The sequence below is a fragment of the Puma concolor genome, chromosome A1, assembly GCF_028749965.1.
Source record: "Puma concolor isolate L17-30 chromosome A1, mPumCon1.1.hap2, whole genome shotgun sequence".
Lineage (NCBI taxonomy): Eukaryota > Metazoa > Chordata > Mammalia > Carnivora > Felidae > Puma > Puma concolor.
In genome coordinates this window covers 106,763,870-106,790,336 of record NC_141667.1, presented here as the reverse complement: position 1 = coordinate 106,790,336, position 26,467 = coordinate 106,763,870, and the positions used below count along the sequence as shown (strand labels likewise).

Below are 26,467 nucleotides of genomic sequence, written 5' to 3'. Positions count from 1 at the left end.
ACAGCAGGTAGAATGAATGAACTGGAGCATATGTATCAACACATGTAATTATCAAAAACAGCATGCAGAACAAAAAGGTAAAAGCAAATTGCACAGGCAAGAAAGCGTTTACATTATAAAAATTAAAAATAAGCAAGACAAGACAGTTTACTGTTTGTAGATGCAAACATGTACAATAAAAATATCAAAAAGGCATGGGCAACAGATGTACAGTAAAGCTTATCAGTGGAGGAAAAGAAAGAAATGGGATTTGAGGGGCTTCCCCAGGGGCTGTCACATATATGATTAATGTGGTATGTACATGGGTGTTTAGAGTATTCCTTCCACATTTTGATATTCTTAAAATATTTTATTTAAAGTGTTCAGTAATTGCATGAAGGTAATAGTCAAGCTGTTTTATCCAGATGTAGAGATTTAAAAATAATTTGAAGAGAAAATTAAGTAACTGTTAAACTATTTTGAATGGAAGGAGAGAGCGTACCTGTATTGATTTTTGTTTTATTGTTGTGTGTGTGTGTGTGTGTGTGTGTGTGTGTTTAATTCTTTTTTTTATCTATTTTTGAGAAAGATACAAAGGGAAAATGGGAGAGGAGCAGAGACAGAAGGAGACAGAATCCCTATCAGGCTCTGCCTTGTCAGTGCAGAGCCTGATGCAGGGCTCGAACTCATGAATCATGAAATCGTGACCTGAGCCGAAATAAGAGTTGGAGGCTTAACCAACTGAGCCACACAGGCACTCCCTGTTATTGTGGTTTTTTTTTGTGACATGATGAAGACTGGCCCCATTGAGTATGGTTTTACAGTGGTCAGAATATCTGTTGTGGCAGGTACTTCCTGGTTAGTGCCAGAGCAGCATGATAAACTTTGGTACTTGAGCAGGAAAGGAGGAATGTTTTGACATCTAGTTAGAGACCTAGATTTGTTGTCTTCAGTTTTTAGCCTTTTAAGAGAAGTGACTGTTCTTTAATTCCTACAAGGTGCCTAGCACAGTAAGGTGCAGAGTGTGGATGATGGTAGATCTCCCCAGCCAGACTGTGAGTGTCCCAGCTGAGTAAACTGTCCTGCTCTGGGACTCCGTTCCTATCACAGTGTGTTGAGGACTAACAGTGATTCCGTGGCCCATGCCAGATCTTTCTTGGTTTAAATCAGTGTGGAATACATAGGCTCTCTTGACGTTATTTTGTTTTTCTGGTAACAAGGACTCTACACTGTTCATATTTATCAAAGTGCTAATAGTGCCGTGGGGTCCCTTATCTAGTCCTTACCCATATGTACATCTTGGGTCCTGAAATGACTTTTCCAAGTGGAAAAAACTCTCTGGGAGGTGTTTATTTTCAGGGAGGGAAAGTGGTAAAAAGGTAAAAACCCAAGATGTGAGCTAATGGATGTTTAGGAGCAAAACCAAGGTCTCCCTGGCCTCTACCCTTTATTTTGTTTTAAAGACCCCTTTCTGTTTTGTTAATTGTCCAAATAAACAGCTCTGGGGACAGAGAGAGCTTCTTTTTACATGGAATTTCCTGGTGGGGGGAGGTGCTGGAGATTGGCTGGAGCCAGTTCCCTGTCCTCCAATCTTGTTTTTTTAGCTACCTTTCGTATTTCATTATACAGAGAAGGAAACTGAGCTGTGTATTCTAGCAGCTGAAACGTCAGGCAGAAACTCCCCCTCATGGGCACACAAGTCCTGAAAAACAGTGTTTCCGCCTGCTGAGCAGTTGGGAGTATTGAAATTCCTAAAAGACAACTTGGGGATCTTGGTTTATTTTAATTTCTTGATCTAGCAATAATAAATACTAGTATCCAGTAACTGTTCCTCTCTGTAGAGTTTTGTCCCTTCTCCATTAACACTGTGCTTTTGAAAAAAAGTTTTTTAATGTTTATCTATTTTTGAGAGACAGAGCACTAGTGGGGAAGGAGCAGAGAGAGAGGGAGACATAGAATCCGAAGCAGGCTCCGGGCTCCGAGCTGTCAGCACAGAGCCTGACATCGGCTCGAAACCAAGAACTGTGAGATCATGACAGTTGGCAGCTCAACCGGCTGAGCCACCCAGGCGCCCCTCATGCTTTCCTTTTGTTATGTCCTTACTCTGGAGGTAGCCAGAAGTGACTAGGGCTGGGCACTGCATGCCTAGATAGTTGTCTGTTGGCCTCCCCCTTCTTCAGGTCTGCTAGGAAGCCCACCCCCCTAACCTACAAAGAAGACCGGCATCTCAAATACATCTGCCACGGTGCCAGACATCCTAGTACTAGAAATCCATTCAGTTGGATCTTAAAGAGCTTTTCTTTTCAGTGTCTCGTTGACTGGTACATACCTTTGGGCAGCTTGTCACTGAGCTGTGTTTAGCACAGCAGCAGACGGTTCATTAATGGAATGTCTTTCTGGTGGACTGATGGGAGATGAGGCAACCAGAGAGGGGAGCAGCTGTCAAGAACTGTTCTGCCCCACGTGTAGGTTAATAAATGTATCAATGGGTGGCAAACTTACCTCCCTTCTTTCTAATTTTGGCTCTCTTGGGCACGGCAGGAAAGGAATGGAAGATGAGTAAGCAACAGAGGGAGAGTGTTGTCAGAGGGTGGCCAGGATGACAGAAGCCAGAGGACGCTCATGGTTGTCAGAAACCTCTGGGTGGAGCTGGACCTGCTGGATGTAGAAGATGGTTTATCTTACTGTAGATATATTGGACTGAAGGTCCTGGACTGGTTGGAATTTATCATTTCGAGACAAGCTAGGAAGTGGCCTTCTGTGTCATTGAGTAGCGTTGGGTTGATGTCATTGGCATACATAGAAATGTGTATTTTTTTAAGGTAATTTGTAAAGTGTATATTCTTGAGAGAGAGACAGACCGGCAGGGCACGAGCAGGGGAGGGGCAGGGAAAAGGGAGACACAGAATCTGAAGCAGGCTCTAGGCTCTGAGCTGTCAGCACAGAGCCTGACCAGGGGCTCAAGCTCATGAATTGTGAGATAATGACTTGAGCCAAAGTGAGATGCTTAACTGACTGAGCCACCCAGGCGCCCAAGAAATGTGTAGTTTTTAAAACAGAAGAGTTCTATTCCCCCAGTTGTATTTTAGCCAGAACATACTGCCTTCACGAACTGTTTAGAAAAGTACTCTGAGTAAAATGAGTAGTTTCAGTCTAGAATGCAAGGAGAGGGAATTGCCTTCATTTTACAACCCAGTTGAATTAGATTTGTGGGATTTTCATCAAGGTGAAGGCAGCATTTCCTGAAACAGACGGAAAGGGCTTACTTGGAGAAAAATAAAGGACAGAGTAAAACCACACTTGTATTTGGATAACTTTTAAAATAAATTTAGTTTTCTCTTCAGTACTTTCTTCCCTCCCACCCCCCACCCATATTGAAGCAAGAATTCAGAATATCCCTCGTCAAAGGCGAGTGGAAGTCCAGTGTCCTTTTGAATGTTAGAAACCCAGAAACAAAACGAAGGAAAAATAGAGTGTTGCATCTGAATTAGCATTTAAAGTGGCATGTTTATATAAAAAGAGAATGGTGTAATATATCCTGAGAGTAAAGAGAGGATTTCAGCCTGTGAAAGAATGTCAATTGCATTTATATATTCATCGAATAGCCAGTTTGGTATTTGGCATATATTTGCAGCGGCTTTTAACATGCATGTATTCATCTTCTGTGAAGTGGATGGGAGGAGACCTACTGGATAGAAGCAACATAGGATGGATCCTCTTACCTTTGAAACCTTGAGGAAAACCTTAATTTTGCTCCAGGGCGGGAAGGGTTAGGTCCCCCAGGGAGGTTTATGCATTTACATTTCCAAAAACATTTGAGAGTGCAAATTAGAATCTGGAGGAGGGGAAGTGGTGGTGGTGGGGGCGGGGGGGGGGTTGGGACAGAGCTTATGGACTTTCCACCAGCTGTCAAGGTGAACCTAAAATATCATGCCCAGTTGAGAACAACTGCTCTTAGAGCTTCAGGGTATATGGTGGCAAACTGGGTTTCTGGATGCCCATAAGGCCCAAGGGAATGTTCTCTACTTCACATTTACTAGAATAACTTTTAAGGAAAAATGAGTCAAACAGGACTTTGGAAAGAGTTTTCAGTGTGCAATCCTTTTCAGCAAGGCTTGTGTAGGGTGACCCCCTAAGGCCACATGATGGATGTTTCTCACCAAAAGCCACCTTCTCCAGTCTGTAACTCAGTAGGCATTTCAGAGCCTGGAATTGAGTCACGTTGCCTGGGTTTCAGTCGGTCTCTACCATTTACTCAGTGCTGTGACCTTCAGACGGTTACTGAGCTTCTAGGTGTCTTTGTTTCCTCATTTGTAAAATTTTTTATTTTCGTTTATTTATTTACTTAGAGAAAGAGCACAAGCCAGGGAGGGCAGAAAGAAAAGGGGAGACAGAGAGAATTCCAAGCAGGCTCTGCACTGTCAGAGCAGAGCCAGATGTGGGGCCTGAACTGAGAAACCATGAGATCTTGACCTGAGCCAAAACCAAGAGTCAGATGCTTAACGAACTGAGCTACCCAGGAGCCCCAGATGGAGAGTGTTTTGAAAATTAAATTAGTTAACATTTGTAAAGTGTTTAAAACAGTGTCTGTCATACTATATTATGTAAGTGTTCTGTGAAACAGAACATACTGGGAATTAAGCCCTCCCTGTACCATCCTCTCCCCCATCTCTTATTTTTGTCCTGTAGAATTAGGCCAGAGACTGCAAAGTAGGCAGAGGAAGTTCCTTTAAAGCCAGATCATTTGCCTAGCATTTTCCAAAAGACTGTTTTCCCCCCCAGTTTTTGTCAATGGTGACGTTTTAAAGAGGCATTTGGCCCCCATATCCTTGGGTAGGTCTTTCCCCCATATCCCATGATGGTCAAGCCTGGTAACAGCAGGTTTCCAGGTGACTGTGAGGACAGAACATATACATATTCTGGCTTTATATCATCTGGCTCTGTGGGCACTTTCTGTGCTCAGTGGCCCCTTTTCCAGAATAATCTACCTATCCTTTTTCTCAGTGTAATATACAGATCACTTCTTAAAATTGTGTTTTGGGATAGGCAGGTGTTGAGGAAAATGAAGTTGGGTATTATATATGTCCATATGGAAAATTTTAGTCAGAATTTCATACCTAGAAGAAACTTGAACAGAAATATGATGGAACATACCTTTGAGAAATGTAGAACTAACAACACAGAGGATTTGAGATTTGCTTGTTTTCAGGATAGTTCTGTGAACTGGGACCAGAATTTAGAGTTCCTACACACAGGGACTGGAAGGCAACCTTTCCGTTTGAGGAGCATAATACAGTTGAGTTGGAAAGAGATAATCAGCAAGGATGTGGGTGTGCTTTCTTCTGAAAGACATGAATTTTAGCATCAGCATCCACAGTGTGGTTAAAACAAATGGTAGACACCACACAGTATGCTTGACTTCACCGTGCTTGTCATGATTTCTTTGAACATTTTGGAAAGCTTAGCCCCAGCTCTTCCTGAGTGTTCATACTTATACTTAAAGCCGCAACCAAAGGGAAGACCTCCAGGCACGCTCCAGATATGCCCGGGTGTGAAGTTTATTCAGACTGATAAGGAGACTAGGGAGAGCCATGCTGGCGGGGTGTGGTAGGCCCAGCCACAGTAACAGGTGTGCCCATTATCCAGGCAGACATGAGTGGAGCAGCTGAGTTCTGTATTGTCCTCTTTACCCTGGGGTGTGGCAGTGAGTCAGGCCCTCTGAGGGGAGCCTTGGAGAGGTGGGTGGTAGCTGGAAGACTGGGCATGCGTCTTGGTGTTTCACCTTAGAATCTCTGCCCTTTCCTCAGCTGTTCGGACTCCCAAGAATTCAACTCCCTGCTCTTTTTTTTTTTTTTTTTTTTTCTTAGCTCCTTGTGGCAGCTGACTGACCTAATCGGCTGGGGCAAAGTTATTTGAGTGGTCCCTCTGTTTTTCTGAAGTAGAGGTCCCACATGAGAGCACCTTGGTGGGTCAGTTCTTTTATTTGAACACACATGGATTGTCTTTTAACATGTTGTTATATAAAGTCCCCTCTCCTGGGATGAGTTTGAGGGCTTCTCCATCTCAAGTTTTGGAACCTAAGATGTGTCCATTGAACATGCCCGCCATTGTACATTTCTCTTCCCATGGTCTTCTGGGATCTTCTTCACCTCCTAAGCCAACCAAGTAACTTGTGATGGGTACCATAAGGAAATTCAATGCAGATAGTTCTGTAAGGAGGGGAGAGAGTTTCATTAAGTATATTCTATGAATTTTATTTGCATGTGAAAATAGGTGACATCAATTTGACCTAGCACAGAAGAATAAATTTTGCTTTTTTCTGAAATGAATATTGTAATCATAATAAATTCAAATATGCCTATTATATGGAGGGGAAGATTTTCAAATGCCTTTTTTCTAGAACTGTAAAACCTTTCAAGATATATTTGCATATTTTGTCGATCTTTATGTGAAAGTGTTCTTATTCTGTTAGAAAATATTAGTGTGGCATATGTTTGTGCTCTTGACTATGTAGGAAAAGTGATTTCTAACTTGTGTTGTGTCATCCAGATCAATGAGATTAACATTGGGATGACATTAGCATTGAGTGCCAAACTCTTAATAAACCGTGATTTTCCAATGAAGTCTTTTTTTTTAGTTTATTTATTTTTGAGAGAGAGAGAGAGAGCACGCTCACACACAAGTGGGGGAGGGGCAGGGAGAGACAGAATCTGAAGCAGGCTGTGGGCTCTGAGCTGTCCGCACAGAGCCGGACACGGGGCTCAAACTTCCGGACCCCAAGATCATGACCTGAGCTGAAGTCAGACACTTAACCAACTGAGCCACCCAGGCGCCCTTACAATGCAGCCTTATAATGTCATTGTTGGTGGTCGTCTGTGCTTTTCCTTAGGTCAGCTTTGAGGCAGAGCTTATCTTTGGGTTTCTTTTTATTTTTTGAAAACCATTCGCTTTGGGAAGTTGGCACCATATGATATCGTATGTAGCTGCTGTGAAACAAATGATAGCGTTTTGTTGCAGGGACAGTGAGGACCTTCCCCCTGTGTTGGCAGCAGGACAGAGCGAGGGGGTGTTCTCCGTTTCTGAGCTCTCCTTGGCCTCTCTGCTGAGGCACTAAATGGTATTTGCTCTGCATGGAGCACACGAGTGAGTTCACCAGCGGTTTTGCATTTCAGGGTATAAAGTGTAGTGTTTAGTATCTTAACAAATCAAGAATCAATTATCTGGGAGAATAAGCAGAAGGTTTTTTATGTCTAGGATAAATTAGTTTAAATGCTAAAACCAGTCCTTGTGGATTAAAGAAGCACTTGGGAGCAATGGAGGATATTTTAAAAATGCACTTGACATCATATCCTGAAAAGAAATTAATAGATCAGTACATGGGTTTCATGTCTTAAGGGAAAAATGGTGGCTTTTTCTTAGGTGGGATTCCAAAGTATTGCCAATTTGTATGTAAATGCAGTTGATTCTGATAGAATCCTAGGGAAAAATAGTGTCATCAAACATCTGGTTAAAGCTTGCTACTTAATTATTATCTTTGAGAATTCAGGCCACTTGGCTTTATTCTCATTTTTCTTTCTTTGTTTTTTTTATTGAAAGATGTGGTCAGACTTACCTTGAAAACCACAGGAGGAATAGTGATGGTGGTGATTGTCTCGGGATATACTTAAAAAGAGAATTACAGTGAAGGTAGTGGAAATTGGTACCTCTTGAGGCTCCACCAAATCTCTCCCTGTCCAGCACATACCTTTGGTCCCTGATTTAACACTACCCAGGCTGTATTATGTTAAGTACCCAGGAATTTTGAATTTTATTTATGTTACTCCACTGCACAATTTTAAACAAAACAAGCCCACAAACCCTTCAAAAACACTTCTCATGAAATCCCATGTAGCATGAACCAGTTTCAGCTGTACCCAGAGCAGTAGAGGCCTACATGGTCTACCAGTTAATATTTCCCCCAACAGCTAATAATTCCCCCCTGACATCTTTCAGAAAAATAAAATAGATTTATGGAAGCATAATTGGCATACAGTAAACTGTACTTAATTTAAGGTACACAATTTCATAAATGTCTTATGTATATACTTGTGAAACCACCACCATATCAAGGGAATGAAGTAGCCATCCTGCCCAGAAGTTTCTTTTTACTGATTTATTACTCCCTGCGTTTTCTCAAATTTTAAATAAATGGAACACTACTGGTGGTACTTTTTTTGGGGGGGAGGGAAATCTCATTTCTTTTACTCAGCTTAATTATTCTGAGATTCATCTATGTTGTAGCATATGTTAATAGTTCATTCCTTATTGCTAAGTAATACCGTATCGAATGGGTACAGTTTGATTATTCACAGTTTGATTAGCCATCCGTTTGTTAATGGACATTTGGGTTGCTTATACTTTGGGGCCATAATAGATAAAACTGCTATATATGATTGGTAAACTTTCTTCCAACTTGTGGCTTGTGTTTTCAGTCTCTTGACAGCATCAGTTGAAGAGCAAATGTTTTCAATTTTATTAAAATTAAAATCTGTATTATCTGTATTATCATTTTTTTCCTTCGGTGAATATACTTGTGGTGTTGCATCTAAGCCATCTTTACCTGACCTAGGTCACAAAGCTTTTCTCCTGTTCCCCCCCCCCCCCCCCCGCCCCAGAATGTTTATAGTTTGGGATTTTACATTAAGTCTGTAATTCCTTTTGAGTTAATTTTGTATATGGGTGAAGCATGGATTGAAGCTCATATTCTTGCAAGTAGTTATCTAATTGTTCCAGCACCATTTGTTGAACAAATGAACCTTTCTCTGCTGAATTGTTTTTTACCTTTGTTGAAAATCACTTGCTCTCACTATATGTGTGTGTCTTTTTTCAGACTTTGTTCTCTCAATGACCTGTTTGTCTTTCCAGCAGTACCACAATGTTTTGATTATTATGGCTTTATAATAAGTCTAGATATTAGGTAGTGTTTGTTCTCCATCTTGATTGTTTTCCAGAGTTGTCTCGGCTATTTTAGGTTCTTTAATTTTGGAGTCAGTTTGTCAGTTTCCACAAAAAGAAAAACCTCTTGAGATTTTTATTGGAATTGGATTAAATTTTTATATCAGTTTGAGAAGCTGTGAAAAGTTTTCCAGTGGTTGTTACAGTGGAACTCTGGTCTTAGAGATGGATTAGGAAGAATAAAGTATGAGTTGTTACAGTGTGGAGAGTCTGGGATGGAGTTGTCCCTCAGGATGGACTGATGGAAGAGCTGAGTGGCCCAGCTGTGAGAACTGGAATTGAGGAATGAATGGCTATAAATGAGCACATACTTTGTCGAAAAAAATCCCCTCAAAGAAGCCCGAGAGCAATGGTTGGGTGGTTGCTTCAGGGAGCAGCTCAGGTAATGATTTCAAGGTGAAGTTAGAGAGATCTAAGCACACTTCTTTTGGAAAGAAGTGTGCAATGGAGAGCTCAGGGTCAACATAGTATGGGAGGGAAGGGGAAACACATGAACAGATGAGATTCTAGAACCTCATGTGTGCATGGAAAGCTTATGATGCAGAGGATAGAGGAGTAGCATCATACTGTATGCTTGCTGCAATGACTGAGTCTCACAGAACAATGAAGGTCACTTGTGCACTTGAACTGGTGGTTGGTGTAGAACAGCAGTTCTCAGCCAGGGGGGATTTTGTCCTGTAAGAGGACATTTGACAGTGTGTAGTGACATTTTTGATTGTCACAACTACTGGGCGAGTGGGATTTATCATCTAGTGGGATGCTGCTAAACGTTCTGCAGTGTTCAGGAAAACAGCCCCCAACAAAGTCTTATCTCCCCAAAATATCAGTAGTGCTCAAGTTAGGGAGCCCTGGTCTAGAGGGGAAAGACTAGAAAAGAGGGTGGAATAGGAGTGGAACTGATAGATTTCTCTGGCACCTCATGTCCTTATTGTCTTGAGGAGAGGTGATCATGGACAATTACCCAAGATGATCAGGAATTAGTCTGTGGAAGTCTTCAGAAATGTTTCCAGGAGATATCTAAAAAAAAGCTTTACCGAATAAAGCTAGTTTAACAAAAGCATGCCTTGACTACAAATAAATGGAAGAAATGTTGAACATCTGAGTTAACTTGCTTAAGAAGAAAACATTTGTTTGAACATTGGCCATAGATGAATATCAATTGGGATCCCTTTGATTGCAGGTAATAAAAAAACTAACTCAAAGTGGTTGAAAAAATAAAGGAACTTTACCAGCTCACGTAACTAATAGTCCAGGCTTCTGGCAGGGGTTGGTCCAGAGGTTCATGGTTGCCACAGGACCCAATTTCTCCCCCCTTGAGGCTTCCTTCATAGCTCTACGTGGCTGCCAGCAGTTTTCATACTTTTTTCTTATTCATTCCCACCAGGAGATGTTTTTTCTCCTGTCATTGTGAGCTTTTCTTTGAGTAGGCCATCCTAAACTATGTGTCCCCCTTGAATATGGTAATATTAAAACAATTCTTTCACTAGTTTAGACTGGTGCTCTCCAGTATGGTAGCCACTAGCCACATGTAGCTATTGAGATGTTGAAATGTAGCTAGTCCAAGTTGAGATATGAAAAAATGTGGAATAGCTCATTAATAATTTGTGTATTAGCTGTATGTTGAAATGGTGCTATTTGGGGATATTCTGAGTTAGAATGCTAATACATGATTAAAAATACTTCCACCTGTGTCTCTAAAGTTTTTTTACTGTGACACCTAGAAAATTAAAATTATAGAAGTGGCTCTAAGTTGTAGTTCTTCTCAACAGAACTGGCTTAGACTATTCAGGAGTCCCTGGGAATCTGACCCACCCAAACCACATGGCTAATAGACATATGGGAGAGAGATGGGATGGATATTGGGCAAGCAATTAAACAAGAATACTGTGATGACTGGCATAAGCAAAGAAAGAAATATTTGTTTATTTGCTCCTCTTCACTGAGGATGAATGTGTGGAGACACTGCCCTACTACCGCTAATAAGAGTTAATCATTGTTCCTTAAATGTATTTTTGAAAATTACAAAATTAATAGGGTGCTCCTGGTAAATAGTGAAACAACACAGAAATACACTAAGAGGATGTAAATAATTCCCATCCCTTCTAATCCCTGCCTCCACTTACAACCCTAGGCAGGTGTTGTCAGTCTCGTCTGTATTCCTCTATTCCTTCCTTCATGTACACATGAGTGTTTTCAACTTCATTGTTGTGTTGCTGCTGTTGCTACCGTTTTAAGATGGGATTCTAGCACTTACCCTTCAGTTTGCTTTTCTTACCTCACCAATCTCCTCCAAGTCGGCATCTACAGATTTATCCTGTTCTTTTTAATAATTGCATATTATAGATACATCACATTTCATTTAATCATTTCTCCATCAGTATGTTTTCGTGCTATTTCCTGGCCCCCCTCGTCCTCTACCACACAACAAACAATGCTGCAATCAACATCTTTGTACCTGTGTCCTTACGTACTGGTCCTTTTTTTTTTTTTCTTCTATAGGATAGATTCCCAGAAGTGGAATTGCTTGGTCAAACGGTATGTGTATTTTTAATTTTCACAGATAAAGCTAAATTAGTTTCCTCAAAGGAATAGCCAATCATATTTGCACGTAACAGTGCCCATTTCTGACATTCTCATCAGCATTAGATGTCACTGCTCCTTTTGATGCTTACCAATCTCATTATCCCTGGTCATTCATTTACATTTTCTTCACTCTTGTGGATGTTGAGAATATTTTCATGTGTTTAGTATCCATGTGAATTTTCCCTTTCTTCACTGCATATTCATTTCCACTGTCCATTTTTCTGCTTGGTTGTGTTTTTCTTTCACATATTCTGGGAGCTGCAGTGTCTTAGAAATGTTAATCGTTTGTTAGATGTGTGCAAATATATCTTTACAGTTCTTGTCTCTGTGTGTGTTGTCTTTTGCCAAATGAAAATTGTTAATTATTAATTAATCAAATATGTCTGTCTTTTTCTTTATTGCTTCTGAGATAATCTGTTTTGCTCGGGGTGGTGTATCCATCTCAAGGTCATATAAATATTTTCTTACATTTTCTCCCCAAGTTTTAAAACATTCAAGTCTTACTGCAATGTTAAGTTTTGCACATGATATGAGGTAGGATTGTCTTTATTAATTTCTCGTTATTACAAGAACCTTTATCATGGGGTTGAAATGTTATTCTTGTCACATATAAAGATGCCATATGTATTTGGATCTATTTCTGGACTCCGTGTTCTGATCCCTATCTATTTCTGGGCCAACACCGTTCTGCTTTGAATGCAGTGGCTTTCTAGTGAGTTCTAATGCCTGGTAAGTTCTTCACTGGTCTTAGCACTTTTCACTGTTGTTTTTAGCCATTTTTTTTTTTTTCATATTGTGGTTAAAATAAATTTAAGACTTAATGTTGGGGGGTTTTATCTCAAATGTTTTGAATATAAAAGGTAATATAATAATATATGATAGATACAATTTAAAAATTAATAATTCTCAGTTTGTGGATCTCTTTGCCTACTGTTCCTAATTGGAAAATATTTACTGATAAACAGAGGCCTTATTTTGTCTGTGAATTGATTCTTCGTATGTGATTTCACGTTGTCTCTCTCATAATTGTACAGCTACCATAAGATGGAGAAATGGGGGTTGTAGACATGCTATGTTGCAATCTATCAAAAAAATAGATTGTCGCATTAAAGATAAAATGATTAATGTTTTCAGTGACTGTGACCTTATAACACTTTATATTTCTGTTTATACGCCGAACTGTAGAATACACTCATACCTGGATTGGTTGATGGGTACATCAATAATGTAAACAAAGAACTGTAGGCATGCATATCAAACCATGTATTTTGTGATCTTTTGTGATTTGATTCTTCTAAAACTTTAATCTTGACATAAGAAATTGTCACACTTGAAGTGTTGGGTAATGTCTCATGTTTTACATGTTTTTGATAATTCTTAGCTTTGTGTTAACGTGTTATTAACTTAATTGTGTTCACTGATATTCTCAATTGCCTTGTGGAAACTTTACTCATTAAATCACTAAATACCTTTGGTTTTTCTAATGGCGTTTGAAAATACTGTAGCTAAACACTAAAACTGCCTGTGATTAAAAATAATCATAACATAGATAGATACATATACAAATACACATAAGGTTGTATTTTGCTTATGAAAGTAAAGGGACATTCCCATATAGGTTCCATGCATGTTTACTTGGTTTATTAGAAAAAAAAAAAAAAAACACATTAGTTCTGTAGCCAAAAATGAAATGGTAAAATAATTAATGTATTGTGATTATTATTGAATGAAATACTTGGAAAAAATACAATTATGTTTTAAAAAAATGAGATTCCTTGTACTTTTAATGGTATTATAATTCAAATAAATGAATTGGTATGGCAATTTTTGGCATGCGTATGAATATTAAAGACAGTAATTTAGAAAAGAGAGGGGGAATTTATTTAAATTATTCACATTGAGACCAAAAAAAGGACTTAGTTAAACCATCTGTGTGAACTTAGACTCTTCATTAAATCATAGCCAAATATAATTTTTCCCCTCTGTTCTAAAGAAGGTAATGAACAGTTAGCTCCTGGCTTCCCTCCAGCTCAGATATCCAGTACCATCCTACACACTCCCCACGTAGCCTGATTCTGGCCACTAATATTACTTTCCACTAAAGGTCAGCAAGACTTTTCTAGGAACATAACTAGATGCCATGATTAGTAGGGAAAATTTTGTTAGTTTCAGATTGGGTTTGTTTGTTTTTGTTTTGTGCTGAAGATCAAGGATGCTTTCAATAGTGTGTGGAGCTTGAGCTGTTAAGGTCAGATGAACCAAACTCAAGGAACTCCTTCTGCAAACCCACAGTGGAAATTTAAGTGACAGAGGAAATGGTAATGACAAGCCATTGAAAAAGTTCAGCTTACCAAAAGCCAAGGGCAGATCTTGTTCTGTCATAGGTGACAAATGATAGAAACTCTGCTAAGTAAAAGGCATATCATGTTTCTGGTATTTTCAAATAAGCCATATTTTGATCTGAACTCAGATTCCATTTCCTTTACTCAAGTTTTAATCAGGATCAACACTGACAGTTGATAAACATAAATACAAAAAGATATAATTAGGGTATATTTTAAATATAATCATGTATGTAAATTCTACATTGTTAATTTTAAAATAAAATTGTTTTTAAATATATGTAGGCTATTTCAGGAACTGAAAATAACAGTAGAAAACAATAAATAAGGGTATTGTAAGAATAATAAAGGAATTTTTTTTAAACAAATAATGTCAAACATTTAAGACTTTAACTTGCTCCACAGCTGCTTGATCCTAGAGACTCTGGAAGATGTGTTTAAAATAGGAGAGAGGGGCACCTGGGTGGGTCAGTCAGTTAAATGTCCAAGTCTTGATTTTGGCTGATGTCATGATCTCACGGTTCGTGAGTTTGAGTCCCGTGGGGGGCTCTGTGCTGACAGTGAGGAGCGTGCTTGGGATTCTCTCTTTCCCTCTCTTTGTGCCCCTCCCCTGCTCTTGCACACTTGTGTATGCCTTCTCTGCCTCTAAGAATAGATAAGCATTGAAAAAAAAAAAAGCATAGACAACTTCTCTGTTTTTGTCAAACAAATAAACCTGACCATCTGTGGTCAGAGGTTGGAGTGACTACAGGAGTCCACAGGTGGTGATAAACAGAGTTTTTTGTTCTTGAAGCCAGAAAACCTGCAGTTGCTACAGTGTACTGACATGTTCAAAACACCATTGCAACCAGAGGACTTGAAGTGCTGCACAGAGAAGGGACTGGAGGAATGTAGGGGGAGATACCCCAAATCCACCACAGGGAATAGAAATCGATGTCTGTGTTGATGTAAATGAATCAACTAAGCGCACATTGAGTCTCTGCCCTTTACATAAAGATACTAAGGAAATGATGATATTACTATGCTGACTCAACAACAGCAATATACCTCCCAAAATGTTTCAGGTATTAGGTTCAAAGCACTTTTCCTGAAGGCTAGGGACATCATTCCTGGCCCTGATGAGATGAGGTAAACTGGAACCCACCTTAATAGGCATTCTTAGTCTGGATCAAGCTAAAGTCAAACAGGCTTATGAGATACTACACTTTTGTAAAGTGAAAAAATCTGAACTACCAACTAAAATTGGATCAAGGTGAATATTTTGTGCAGATGATCCATTTAAGATTGGTAAAGGTTGCCTCCAAATGACCAAGGTAAAATATAACTTCACTTAACACTGTAGTAATTTAATACCAGTCCCTTGTTCTTACTGAAATTGTTACCCTCACTGAATATCACTTTTGTGTGTTTGGCATCATCTGAAATTGTCTCAAAGTAGAATATCACCAACGTCTCATCTCTGTTTTGCTTGAACGTACCACTAGAATATGTTAAGCCTTCTACACATAGAGGTCGAACAAATGCCTATAGAAAAGATCCGCTGTAAGTGTGGGACTTCTGTAGTGCTTCTCTTTTTAACAGGTCTGTTGGTAGTAAAGTGTAGTATCATCAGAGAAGATTTATTTCTTTTGGAGTGAGATCCCATCCTGTCCCTGGGCTGATGGCAGAAATTATAAATCAGCTGTAATTGTGATGTAAGCACTTGACTTTTCTGCTGTCAGGGTGTCTGTCCATTAAAAACTGTGTTGAGGCTGCTCCGTTCATTCAGGCAAAGCCACTGGGTCAGTAGTCAATGACCGTTATTCTCTGTGCCTTAAAGAGGAATATAGCTGCTTCTTTGGGGAAACCTTTTGTGAGCTGGGGATGTGTACTGCCAGCTACCTTGACCTCCCAGGTTATGTTATGGCAAAGGACAACTTTTTAAAATGATACATTAAATTTGACCCCTAGTTATTTGTTGTACGTCTAAATGTTGAAATGTCAGTCTCCTTGAGTTTTTGTTGTCATTTCTGCTACCATCCAAATTCTAACAAATGAAATAACTATTTGGAAGAAAAAAAAAAGATGAAGAACCACTGGTACCCTATCCTACTATTTGATTTTTCAAAGACCCTCTCCTACTATTGGATTTTTCTCTTACAAACGGGTAGGACTATTGAAATATATGTGTAGAAAACTTCAAAAGTGAACCTGTCAAAGCAGTGGAATGTAAAGATATTTTGAATATAATTGCAGTTGAAAAGAATATATATAATTGCAGTTGTATTCAGTAGTAGAAAAAAAAATCAAAGCATTTCTCCTTAATGCCATCCCGAGGTGTGGAATATGTTGTAAGAATGTGTAGAATATTCACACGAAGGAGCATATCTCAGCATTCTCCAATTTAAGATAGCACATGTCCCCCAACCTTTAATTTATCTGACCAGGTCTCCACCAGATCTGTTAAGGCCCCTTCATTTTCATCTTCTTAGACATCCAGCCATGGAGCATAAGATCACATTTGTAGGGACACTGTGACTGAACAAATATTTTCCTTTACATGGTGCTTTCAGAAGAATCCTTTTATCTTCTAGAGGGCTCCTTGGATGTCTGGACAATGAAGAATCTTAGCAAGCTGTTTCTATACCAGAACCCTTGGAGCTTAACACACTTTGAACTAGATTGCTCCCCATTGCAGGGCCACAATAAAAAGTGGGGTTTTTCATAGTCCTTGCATTGATGTTTGCAAAGCCAGATGGCTTTGTAAAATGAGCCCCAAAGCAGTATAACTGATTAAAAGAAATGCCAGGTAGTTGAAGGCGTTCGTACCCAACGTGAGCCTGGCAGAAAGAATTGTTCTCTTGAGGTACATTAATATTGGGCAATCTCACTCCCATCTTTAGGGGTCAGCCAATGACAATTGAGACAGGTGTTGGCAGCAGGAGCCTTAAAAATGAAGGCTGGAAAAAATATCTCTAGCCAGCCATGGGGAGACCTGCCTCAAAAAGAAATGAAGCAGACCAGTGACGAAGTGCTTTGAGGGTTAGAGGTGCTTTGCGAGGTTGTAGCTCACCCACTTTGAGTTTTTCTCTCATTCTTGGCTTGTATGTACTGTATCCTAAATCTGCATGTGCCTGAAACCCTAAAGGTTCCATTGCCTCACATCTCAGGGCTGCTGTCATCCTGCTTCTCTGTCAATGACTCTGTTGAGGATGCCGGCGCTCCCGCTTTTTTTTGTTGCCCGTGTAGAAATCATTCTGCTCATGCCTGTAACCCTGAGCACTGACCTTAACCTAAGAGCACAGTCATCTATTTCAGGTTGTTTGGTGGAAGACTGATGGAATCTGGCCTTGTAGGTAGAGGCATTCTGGGATGTAACAAATTGTTCTCCGGCTTCATAACCCACCATCTGATGATTGGGAAATGGGGTTCAGAGCAGAAGCAAGCTCTAAGATGAGCTTTAAAAACCTGTCATAAAAAGAGGTAGCTGGCCCTGAGTCTAGTTTTTCCATCTTCAGAAAACACTTTAATCCTGCAATGTATGTTATATGATAGAGGCTTGAAAACCAGACCATGTCGCTTTTCCATTTCCTCCCTGCATCTCATTGACGCATCAGACTTGGTGCTGATGGGCTGACAGGGCAGCGATGGGACTGCTGTTCCATTGAAACATCTAATTTCTGAAGGGTTCGTATATTTTAATCTCTCGGAACTTCTGTGGGTCCTTTTAAAGAGGGAAATAATTCAAACCTGGAGGCGTTTTCAAGAATTGTTTTTTTGGAATACACTGATAGGTGTATTCCTATTGTCAATTTTTTTTGAGTAATAATGTATAATTTATAGTATCTGAATAAGTTGCAGCCCATTGGTTTTTGTAGAAAATAATTTAATACTTGTATCAATCACACAGGTGGCCATTGTAAAACTAGAAAGTACAGCCTGGAGAAAATGCATTCAAAATTACCCCTGATCACTTAAAGAAAAGAGATTTGAAAAAGCAGAGAATATAGCTTTTGCTTGTGTCTTTTGATGCATTAAATAATTTTTCCTGTAGGTATTTACAATGTTACAGTCTCCTAGCATTTAAGAAGTGGAGTAGCGTTTTATTTTATTGTGAAAAGTCTTAGATCACAAAGCATTTATCGTTTGTCCTCATCATTTCCATTGTAGAAAGAGAAGTATAAAGGATAAAAGTTTTCATCCATAATCTCACCATGTAAAGATAGTCCCCTTAAGCATTTTAGTATATTTCTCTTCAGGCTCTTGTTAAACTCCTCATTACTTGATGATTATTGATTCTTAGTGCATGTTTTCTTTCCAGCTAGGAAGTACTTTCTGGGGCTGACCAGTTGTATATGAGCTGAGTACTCTGCCCACAATATTTACTGTGCCTCTTAACAGAAACAGCAATGAGAGCAGAGTGCTGGACCATTTCTAATGGTCACGTATAGTCATTCAGAGAACTGAGGCATTTCCTTATTTTCAGTCATTCATTGTATAAAATTCCAAAAGCTAACATTTTTTTTTTCCCTACAGCTGTTGACAATATTTGTTTAGGCTCAAGGAAGCTTTTACTTTTTATGTGCAGCAAATCGCTTCTCACAACACATTTTAATAGGTTCCAGCAGTCAACAAAGAGATGATATATTCATTTAGGGAATAAAACAGATTTTCTTTGTTTTGCTCTAACACTTGGGGTTTTATAAGATTTTCCCAGCAACTAGCACTGGAGCCGTTTGTAGCCAAGTTGTGGTTGGTGCAGTGATTTATCGATCAGGGAGGCTTTCCCAGAGTTGGTCGGAATAGATGATTACTGTAACTCTGTACATGCTAGCCTGCTGGAACACAGGCTTCCTGGGTCCAGGAGATTTGTCTCCCTGCTGTATGCTCTGTGCCTAGAACCATGCCTGGCAGGTAACGGTTGTTCTAAAAATATTTGTAGAATATTCTTTTGTGTTTTTATAGCCCACATTTCCCCTACTGCTTAACAAACCCTCTCATTGGCTAACCCATTACTTAAGTTATTCCAACTTTTAATAAGAATGTCATGTGCTCCATGTAGGATGGTAAATGTTGGGTCCTCAACTTCATGTATTTATGTCTAGTGAAATTGTTATTTCATTTTTTGCATTTAAGTCTTTTATGAAAACAGATGAAAGTGATAGATTTGTTGCTGATTGGTATTTTAATGTTTTTCTAGTCCTGTGTATAAAGAGCTACAATATAAATATTCTTTAATGTTTATTTATTTTGAGAGAGAGATAGCACACAAGTGGGGGGGGGGCAGAGAGACTCCCAAGCAGCCTGTGTGAAGGGCTCCATCTCACGCGAGATTAGGACCTAAGCAGAAACCAAGAGGGGGACTCTCAACTACAGAGCCACCCAGGTGCCTCCAATATAAATTTAATATTATCCTGCATTCTAAATTACCCATTTTGGTTTTGTTGTCAAGGAGAATTTTAAGCATAGGTGATGTACATTTCCATTTACCAATCTGAATTGAATGCCAGAAATAGATACCTATTGAAAGTATGCTTCTGTTGGTCTGCCTTGATTTCCCTGTATCACAGCTTTACTGGGAGGAGGGAACAGGTAACACAGGTGAATAAAATAGACACTAGTTGATAGGAATAAAATAAGCTATTCACAGTCATTACTCCCATCCTTTTGAATACATTTATCTGAAAATTAATATTTTGATAGATGAGAGAAAAAAACAAAAGAGATAGGAGGAAAAAAATAACCAATGGGTCTGTGGCCAAAGAGCACCATCATCATTTCAGGTGGGCTGCTGTGTGTGTGTGTGTGTGTGTGTGTGTGTGTTTATTTCTGAGAGAGAGAGAGAGAGAGAGAGAGAGAGAGAGACAGGGGCAGAGAGAGAGAGAGAGGGAGACACAGAATTTGAAGCAGGCTCCAGGCTCCGAGCTGCCAGCACATAGCCCAATGCTATGGCTCAAACTCATGGACTGTGAGATCATGACCTGAGCTGAAGTCAGACGTTCAACTGACTGAGCCACCCTGCTGCCGCTAGGTGGGCTCTTTGTGTAGTAAAAGTGTAAAGGCACATTTGAGACTAATAAAGACTAAATTCATGGTGGTGGTTACCTCTTGGGGGAGAGAGAGGAACCAAGATCATGGAGGGGGGTGGGGGCTTCAACAGTGTTTATTTTTGACATATAAAATTGAGTAGCGGATACACAGATGGGTGTTCATTTTGCTAATCCCCTAGTTTTTTTTTTTTCTTAAAACAGTAAATGATGGAGAGTGGATGCACATAGAAGTGAGATTTTTCTCCAGTTCACTTTTATTTATTAAAAGGTTTAGCTTTGTTTACCAGCTTTTTCAGCCTCTGCCATTTCCAGTGTCTTCCAGCCACATCCTGTGGCACAAAGGCCAGGAGAAAGAGAGAAAGGAGAGGTGTCACCAGAAGTAGAGAAACCTATTTAAGAGATCTTGACAGCTAGAATACATTTAGATATTTGAACTTGCTGAATCATGAGAAGTGAATGATTATCATGCCTCCTCTGCATAATCATTTACTCGTATTTTTCATTGACTGAGATGCTTCTCTTTCCGCAGAAGCCTCTAGCCGCTGCCTATTGGTGTAGTTCTATCACATGCAGACTTTGAAAGAGAGGTATCCAACTTGGCAGTGTCTGACTTGTCGATGTCTTGGTCACAGTGGTAGACGATCCTTGTTAGGGTGGAGGGTGCTGTGGCTTCCCCTCATTCTCACTCTGGCTGTTGGTGAATATTCCTGAACTACCCCTCAAACATGCTTGGCAGGAACCTCAGTTATATAAATGATGGTTATAGACAATGATGGGCCTTGAGAAGTCACTTGAGGCATTACGCTTGAAAGAAAGGGAGCTAGAGGCTAGAAGTTGGAGATGAAGAGGTCAGTGGGGCTGGATCTTCATGAGGTCTGTGGGGGAGCATCTATCTGTTCCAGGACTTTCTCCCAGATTCTAGTGGTTTTCTGGCACTCTTGGACAGTCTCTGGCTTGTAGATGCTTCACCTTGATTTCTGCCTCCATTGTCCCATGGCATTCCTCCTGTGTGCATGACTCTGTGTCCAAGCCTTGCCCTTTCATAGAGACATATTCCTTGGACTAGGGGCCCACCCTAATGACCTCATCTTAACTTGATCATCTGCAGAGACCCTATTTCCAAGTAAGGTCACATTCACAGGTACTGAGGGTTCAGACGTAAGTATTTTTTGAGGTGCATAGTTCAATTAGAAAAGCCCCTTCGTTCTCATTCCCTATGCTCAGATGTGAAAAGCAGATTCCACCTGCCAGTAGATGTTGTCCAGCTCAAGCTTGTTGTAGTCTGTGCAACGCCCCCTTCACTGAACTACTCTGGATGGACCACCACGGGGATAAGACAAGTTACTTGTTACCAAGAGAGCTATTGAAAAGTGCACTTGCCAGAGAACAAAGCCAGAAAGAAATAGGAGTTGGTCCTTGCTCTTTTTCTTTCTGTCCAGGCTCTTCTGCACACCTCATTAGAGCAAAGAGTAATCTATCAAAATCTAATCAATTTCACTTTAGGTGATGGCAAATGAATACTATTTCTGCTACCTTACCTGTGAAGTGGTCCTCTGTGGATAAACCTGGAAACCTCCCACTATTCTTAACATTGTTTTTTATGAGAGTTGTGATCTGCTGTCTTCACTTTAAAGATGCACCTTTAGATCACAGCCTCAAATGTTGTTAAGATAAACTGGGGAAATGGATCTGGCCAGGACTGGAGGCCACAGTAGCTTTCTCCCTCCCATGTCAGGGTACTTGGAGCAAGATGCAGAGGGACGCTCAGAGCAAGTGTGCTCTTCCCTTCTAGAGGACTGCCATCCTTGGCAGTGATGTCTGGTGAGTAAGGCTGGACTGGACCTTCAGGTGCTTGAAGGATTCCCTTTAGACAAGGCTCATGCCCAGAACTGGAACGGGCAGAGACACAGAGACATCCATCTGTATACACAGTATCCATGATTCTCTTTTGGTTTACTGATAAAATTCTGATTTTTGTCATGGTTGTAATGTGCTCAATTAAAAGATATAACCTACCAGCCTTTTTCCTTCACACCTAGGTAGAGTTATGATATTACATTTTGGCCAATGAGAGCTAAATAAAAGTTGCTCAAAGGATAGACAGTCCTGTAACCGTCGTGGTCCATGAGGTGACCATGAGGATAGACTACCAAGGATGGTTGAACTGAAAGGTAGAAGTGGCTTGAGTCTGTTGATTTGATCCCATGACACCAAGACTAGATTCCCTGCTTCTGAACCTCTTTTACATATGAAATCAGTAAGCTATTTTAAGGTACATTTTTGGGTTACCACTTATATGCAGCTACACCTAATTGTAACTGGTCCAGAGATCTCCACAAGAACCCCAATCACTGCCCCTTTAGAGTGTACGGTATATCAGAAAGAAAAGACTGGTGAAATGAAGTAAATGAAGTAAAATGACAAATAAAATGAACAGAATTTCTTCCCAAGACCTAAAGATGATCTTGTCTGTTGTGCCCCATGACATTTTTTCCCCAAGGCATCTTTTATGTGACATAGAAGACTCTGAAACTGTGTCCTCTTTAACTCCTCCCTTATTTATTCAGAACTCTGTTTCCTAAGAGTGTAGACAGTCGTTCCCATTTTTTGCCAGCCAACATTGACATTGAGCAGTACCTCCATCTCGGTGGTACTGCACTGTTTTGAGTATTACTGCTTTTACCGTTGTTTTAGAAAGTTGAATAGAAAACAGAAGAGAATGTGCTGATACCAGGGATGAGAAGTGTAGCTCTCATAAATTTAATACCCCTGATACCAGGGGGGAATTATTTGGCTTTCCAGAAAGGATCAATATTTAGATTCAATCATACATTGTACTTGGGCTGCTGGTGTGTGTAGTTGAGAGCAAACGAAGAGAACAAAATAAAAGACTGTGGACAGATTGGGAGTGTATCAATGAGGAATGATAAGACAATTTGAAACTTTTTTTTTCTCTCTCAGGTAATGAAAAATTTCCTCACAATATGTATATGACTCTTTGACATATTTTTTTTTTTTTTAGGAATGTATGAAGCAGGAAAGTAGAGAATTGCTTTTATAGGTGGGTTCGTTATCTTTTTAGCATCTGATTCTCTGATAGAATGTAGTGAATTGGGAGGAAGCCGGGATGAGTGAAGCTGCTTTGGGACTTCACAATCGCCCCCTGTGAGGAGGGACAGTAGGCATTTACAGAGCTGCTATGGCAGACAGAAGGTTGAAGACCTGATATTATGGGCAAGACCCACTCTATGCTGCTGAGTAGGATAAAGCAAGGTTTTTCCAAAGCTTTCTTTATCCATCTTGAGTTCCTCGTGTTTCGCTACATCTCTGGATTCATAGCTCTCCCCTAGACATGAAGATTTTCATGCAGGTCTGGGTTTAGGGGAAACAGCTTCTACTTGATCTCTAACTAGGCAAGGTCATTTTCTGAATGTCTTCTTTAAAGTCACAATGATGTGAGACCCTAGAAAGTAGCTATGACTTGAGGAACTTAGAAGACAATGCTGTCCATTTGTGCTGAAAGTATACAAAATGTCACATTTTCTCATGGAGTATGTTTTCTCTTATTTTTCTGAGGTTTCACACATTTATCAGAGCGTTTAAAGGTTCACTCTTAAATTTTTTTTGAGTCTTTATTTATTTATTTTTGAGAGACAGAGACAGAGCGTGAGCAGGGGAGGGGCAGAGAGAGAGGGAGACACAGAATACAAAGCAGGCTCCAGGCTCCAAGCTGTCAACACAGAGCCCAACGTGGGGCTTGAACTCACAAACTGTGAGATCATGACCTGAAGGGAGGTCAGATGCTTACCACACTGAGCCACCCAGGCAGCCCTAAAGGTTCATTCTTAACCTCATTTCCCCTGAAACTATTGATTTTATCAACTGTGTGTTTACCTTTGTAGCATTTATCAGGATCCTAATTCTTTGTAGTAGGAGAGGAATTTCTCCCCTGTTGTTGGATAAATGTGCTCTTTCCTTGATTGGTTGAAAGACTGGAGAGAGGTGAGGTTGGTAAAACGAGTCTAACACTGATTCACACTTTTCTTAATGCATTCCTGATGAAGTTACTATAGTTATCAGTTGAACATAAAAAAATATTGGGCAGGACATGATACTGATTTTCATTTATTAATTTCTAGTTGTTATTCTGCAGCAATGTAGAAACTTTAAAAATTGTTTTTTTTTCCCTAAAGAATTTTTAATGTTTATTTACTTTTGAGAGAGAGAGAGAGAGACGGCATGCAAGCCGGGGAGGGGCCAAGAGAGAGGGAGACACAGAATCTCAAGCAGGCTCCAGGCTCCGAGCTGTCAGCACAGAGCCCGATGCAGGGTTCAAACACAAATTGTGAGATGATGACCTGAGCTGAAGTCAGATGCTTAACTGACTGAGCCACCCAGGTGCCTCTAAAATTGATTTGTATGTTATTTATCCATACTATCCCTGGCCTACATCACCAAAAATACTCAGATTATATTGAAGGTAGTGTTTGTTGCCAGGAAGGGATATATATATTCAGATGCCATGAGAAAAAAAAAAAAAAAAGAGGACAGCTTTTGGTTTCTCAAATGCAGGACTCCGTTTCTCCCTGAAATTCCCACCCAGTGTGGGACTATTGATAACTGGTGATTGTGAAGGATAGTATTGCCACTTTTTAAAGTATCGTTGACCCTTAAACAATACAGGGGTTAAAGGTGCTGACCCCCTATGCAGTCACAAATCTGACTATAAATTTTGACTTCCCCACAAATTTAACTACTAACAGCCCACTGTTGACCAGAAGCCTTACACATAACGTATACCATGGATTAACCTGTATTTGGTATATGTATTATATACTATATTCTTAAAGTAAGCTGGAGAAAAGGTGTTAATAAGAAAATCACAAGGTAGAGAAAGTACATTTTATAGAATGGTACTAAATTTATCAAAAAAAATCCACATATAAACGGAAGCACACAGTTCAAACCTGTTTCTCAAGGGTCAGCTGTACATAGAAGAAATTTGGAAGTCATATTATCTTCAGGAAATTATGGAAATGCTATAAAAGGAGGTTAGTCTCCAGCATTCTTTTTTTCAGGGGTCGTGATGACTTGAAGGCTTTCTTCAAAAGATAACCTAGCTGGTAGGAAATATAACTGCCTCTTCTGAATTAATGCACATAAAATTTTTTTTTTTAATGTTTATTTATTTTTGAGAGAGAGAGACAGAGCATGAACGGGGGAGGGGCAGAGAGAGAGAGGGAGACACAGAACTGGAAGCAGGCTCCAGGCTCTGAGCCATCAGCCCAGAGCCCGATGTGGGGCTCAAACTCATGGACCACGAGATCGTGACCTGAGCTGAAGTCGGACGCTTAACTGACTGAGCCGCCCAGGTGCCCCTAACGCACATAAAATCTTAAACATCAAGGGCTTTGTAATAGCTAAGGCTGTTTGTCAGATTTCAGTTTGAATTCTTATTTTTTAAAATGTTTATTTTTGTGAGAGAGAGAGCAGAGTGAGCAGGAAAGGGCCAGAGAGGGAGGGCACAGAGGATCTGAAGTGGGCTCTGTGCCACCAGCAGAGAGCCTGATGTGGGACTCAAGCTCCTGAACCGTGAGACCTTGACCTGAGATGAAGTGGGACACTCAACTGACTGAGCCACCCAGATGCCCCCAGTTTGAATTCTTTGAGAGGTTTCTGGAGATGAGTAGCTTAGCAATCTTTATCAGGAAAAGCTCTTCAGCCTTTCCTAGGAAAGATGGCAAAAACTCATGAGCTTTAGACAAGATTGGCCTTTTCATTCGGAATCCCTGTGCTCAGAGAGAAGCCTAGAAATGAAGGTCTTGTTTTGACCTCTGGCTTACTTAACTGGTAATTTCGTAAGATGCCTTTACTGTTTTATTATTTTATTGCAGTTAGATAGTGTGGTTTCAGAAGTGGAGGTGATAGAGACCTCTAGGCCATAACCCCGTAAGGTTGTGTATTTCAGGAATTAACATGGTTTGCTTTCTTCTGAAAATAAGAAGGGAAGAGTGGAGAAAGAAGGAGATGAAATAAACTCATGTTAAAATTGTGCTTGCACTTTGAATTAAATTCCCTGCATGACTGGTTCTTATTCAGAACAGAAATGATGAAACCTTGATGTGAGGATTGCAGTGTAAATGGAACAGACGATGAAGGTCTTCTCCATATTGGTTGGTAATTAGCTATGCATGGGTCATGGGTCGATGATTAGTTCTGTTCCTCAGAGCATGTCTGCAATCTTTGATATCTACTTAAGCTATGTAAATAATTTGCATAATTTTTATTATGATTTTTCTATTAATCTTTGGGAGAGTGAAAGTTGAGATTTTTCTCTATGACACACCATGAAATTTAGCAATTAAAGCCGTTCATTTATTCAAATCCGCGCTTGGCTAAAATAAATTTCAACAAAATGCCGTGTTGGGCCTTTGAAAATACTATTTAGTGGTTCTTTTGCATCCTGTAAACATAACTCTTCATTAATATTTCTAATTGGATGGAGATAGGCTTTCGTTCTTACAGAAGTCATATTGTGAA

At 39.9% G+C, this 26,467-nt stretch overlaps 1 protein-coding gene across 9 annotated transcripts in view; it reads left to right on the top strand.

Moving 5' to 3' along the window:
* The window catches only part of MAST4 (microtubule associated serine/threonine kinase family member 4), a 567,430-nt gene that overhangs the window by 295,408 nt on the left and 245,555 nt on the right, over positions 1-26,467 (top strand). For 3 of the 9 annotated variants that reach the window (XM_086699817.1, XM_086699813.1, XM_086699821.1), the window contains one exon: positions 11,473-11,508. The exons of the other annotated variants lie outside the window; for them this stretch is intronic. In XM_086699817.1, coding sequence (XP_086555943.1) covers positions 11,473-11,508 — 36 coding nt within the window. The remainder of the gene's footprint in view (positions 1-11,472; positions 11,509-26,467) is intronic. 9 annotated transcript variants of the gene reach the window in all.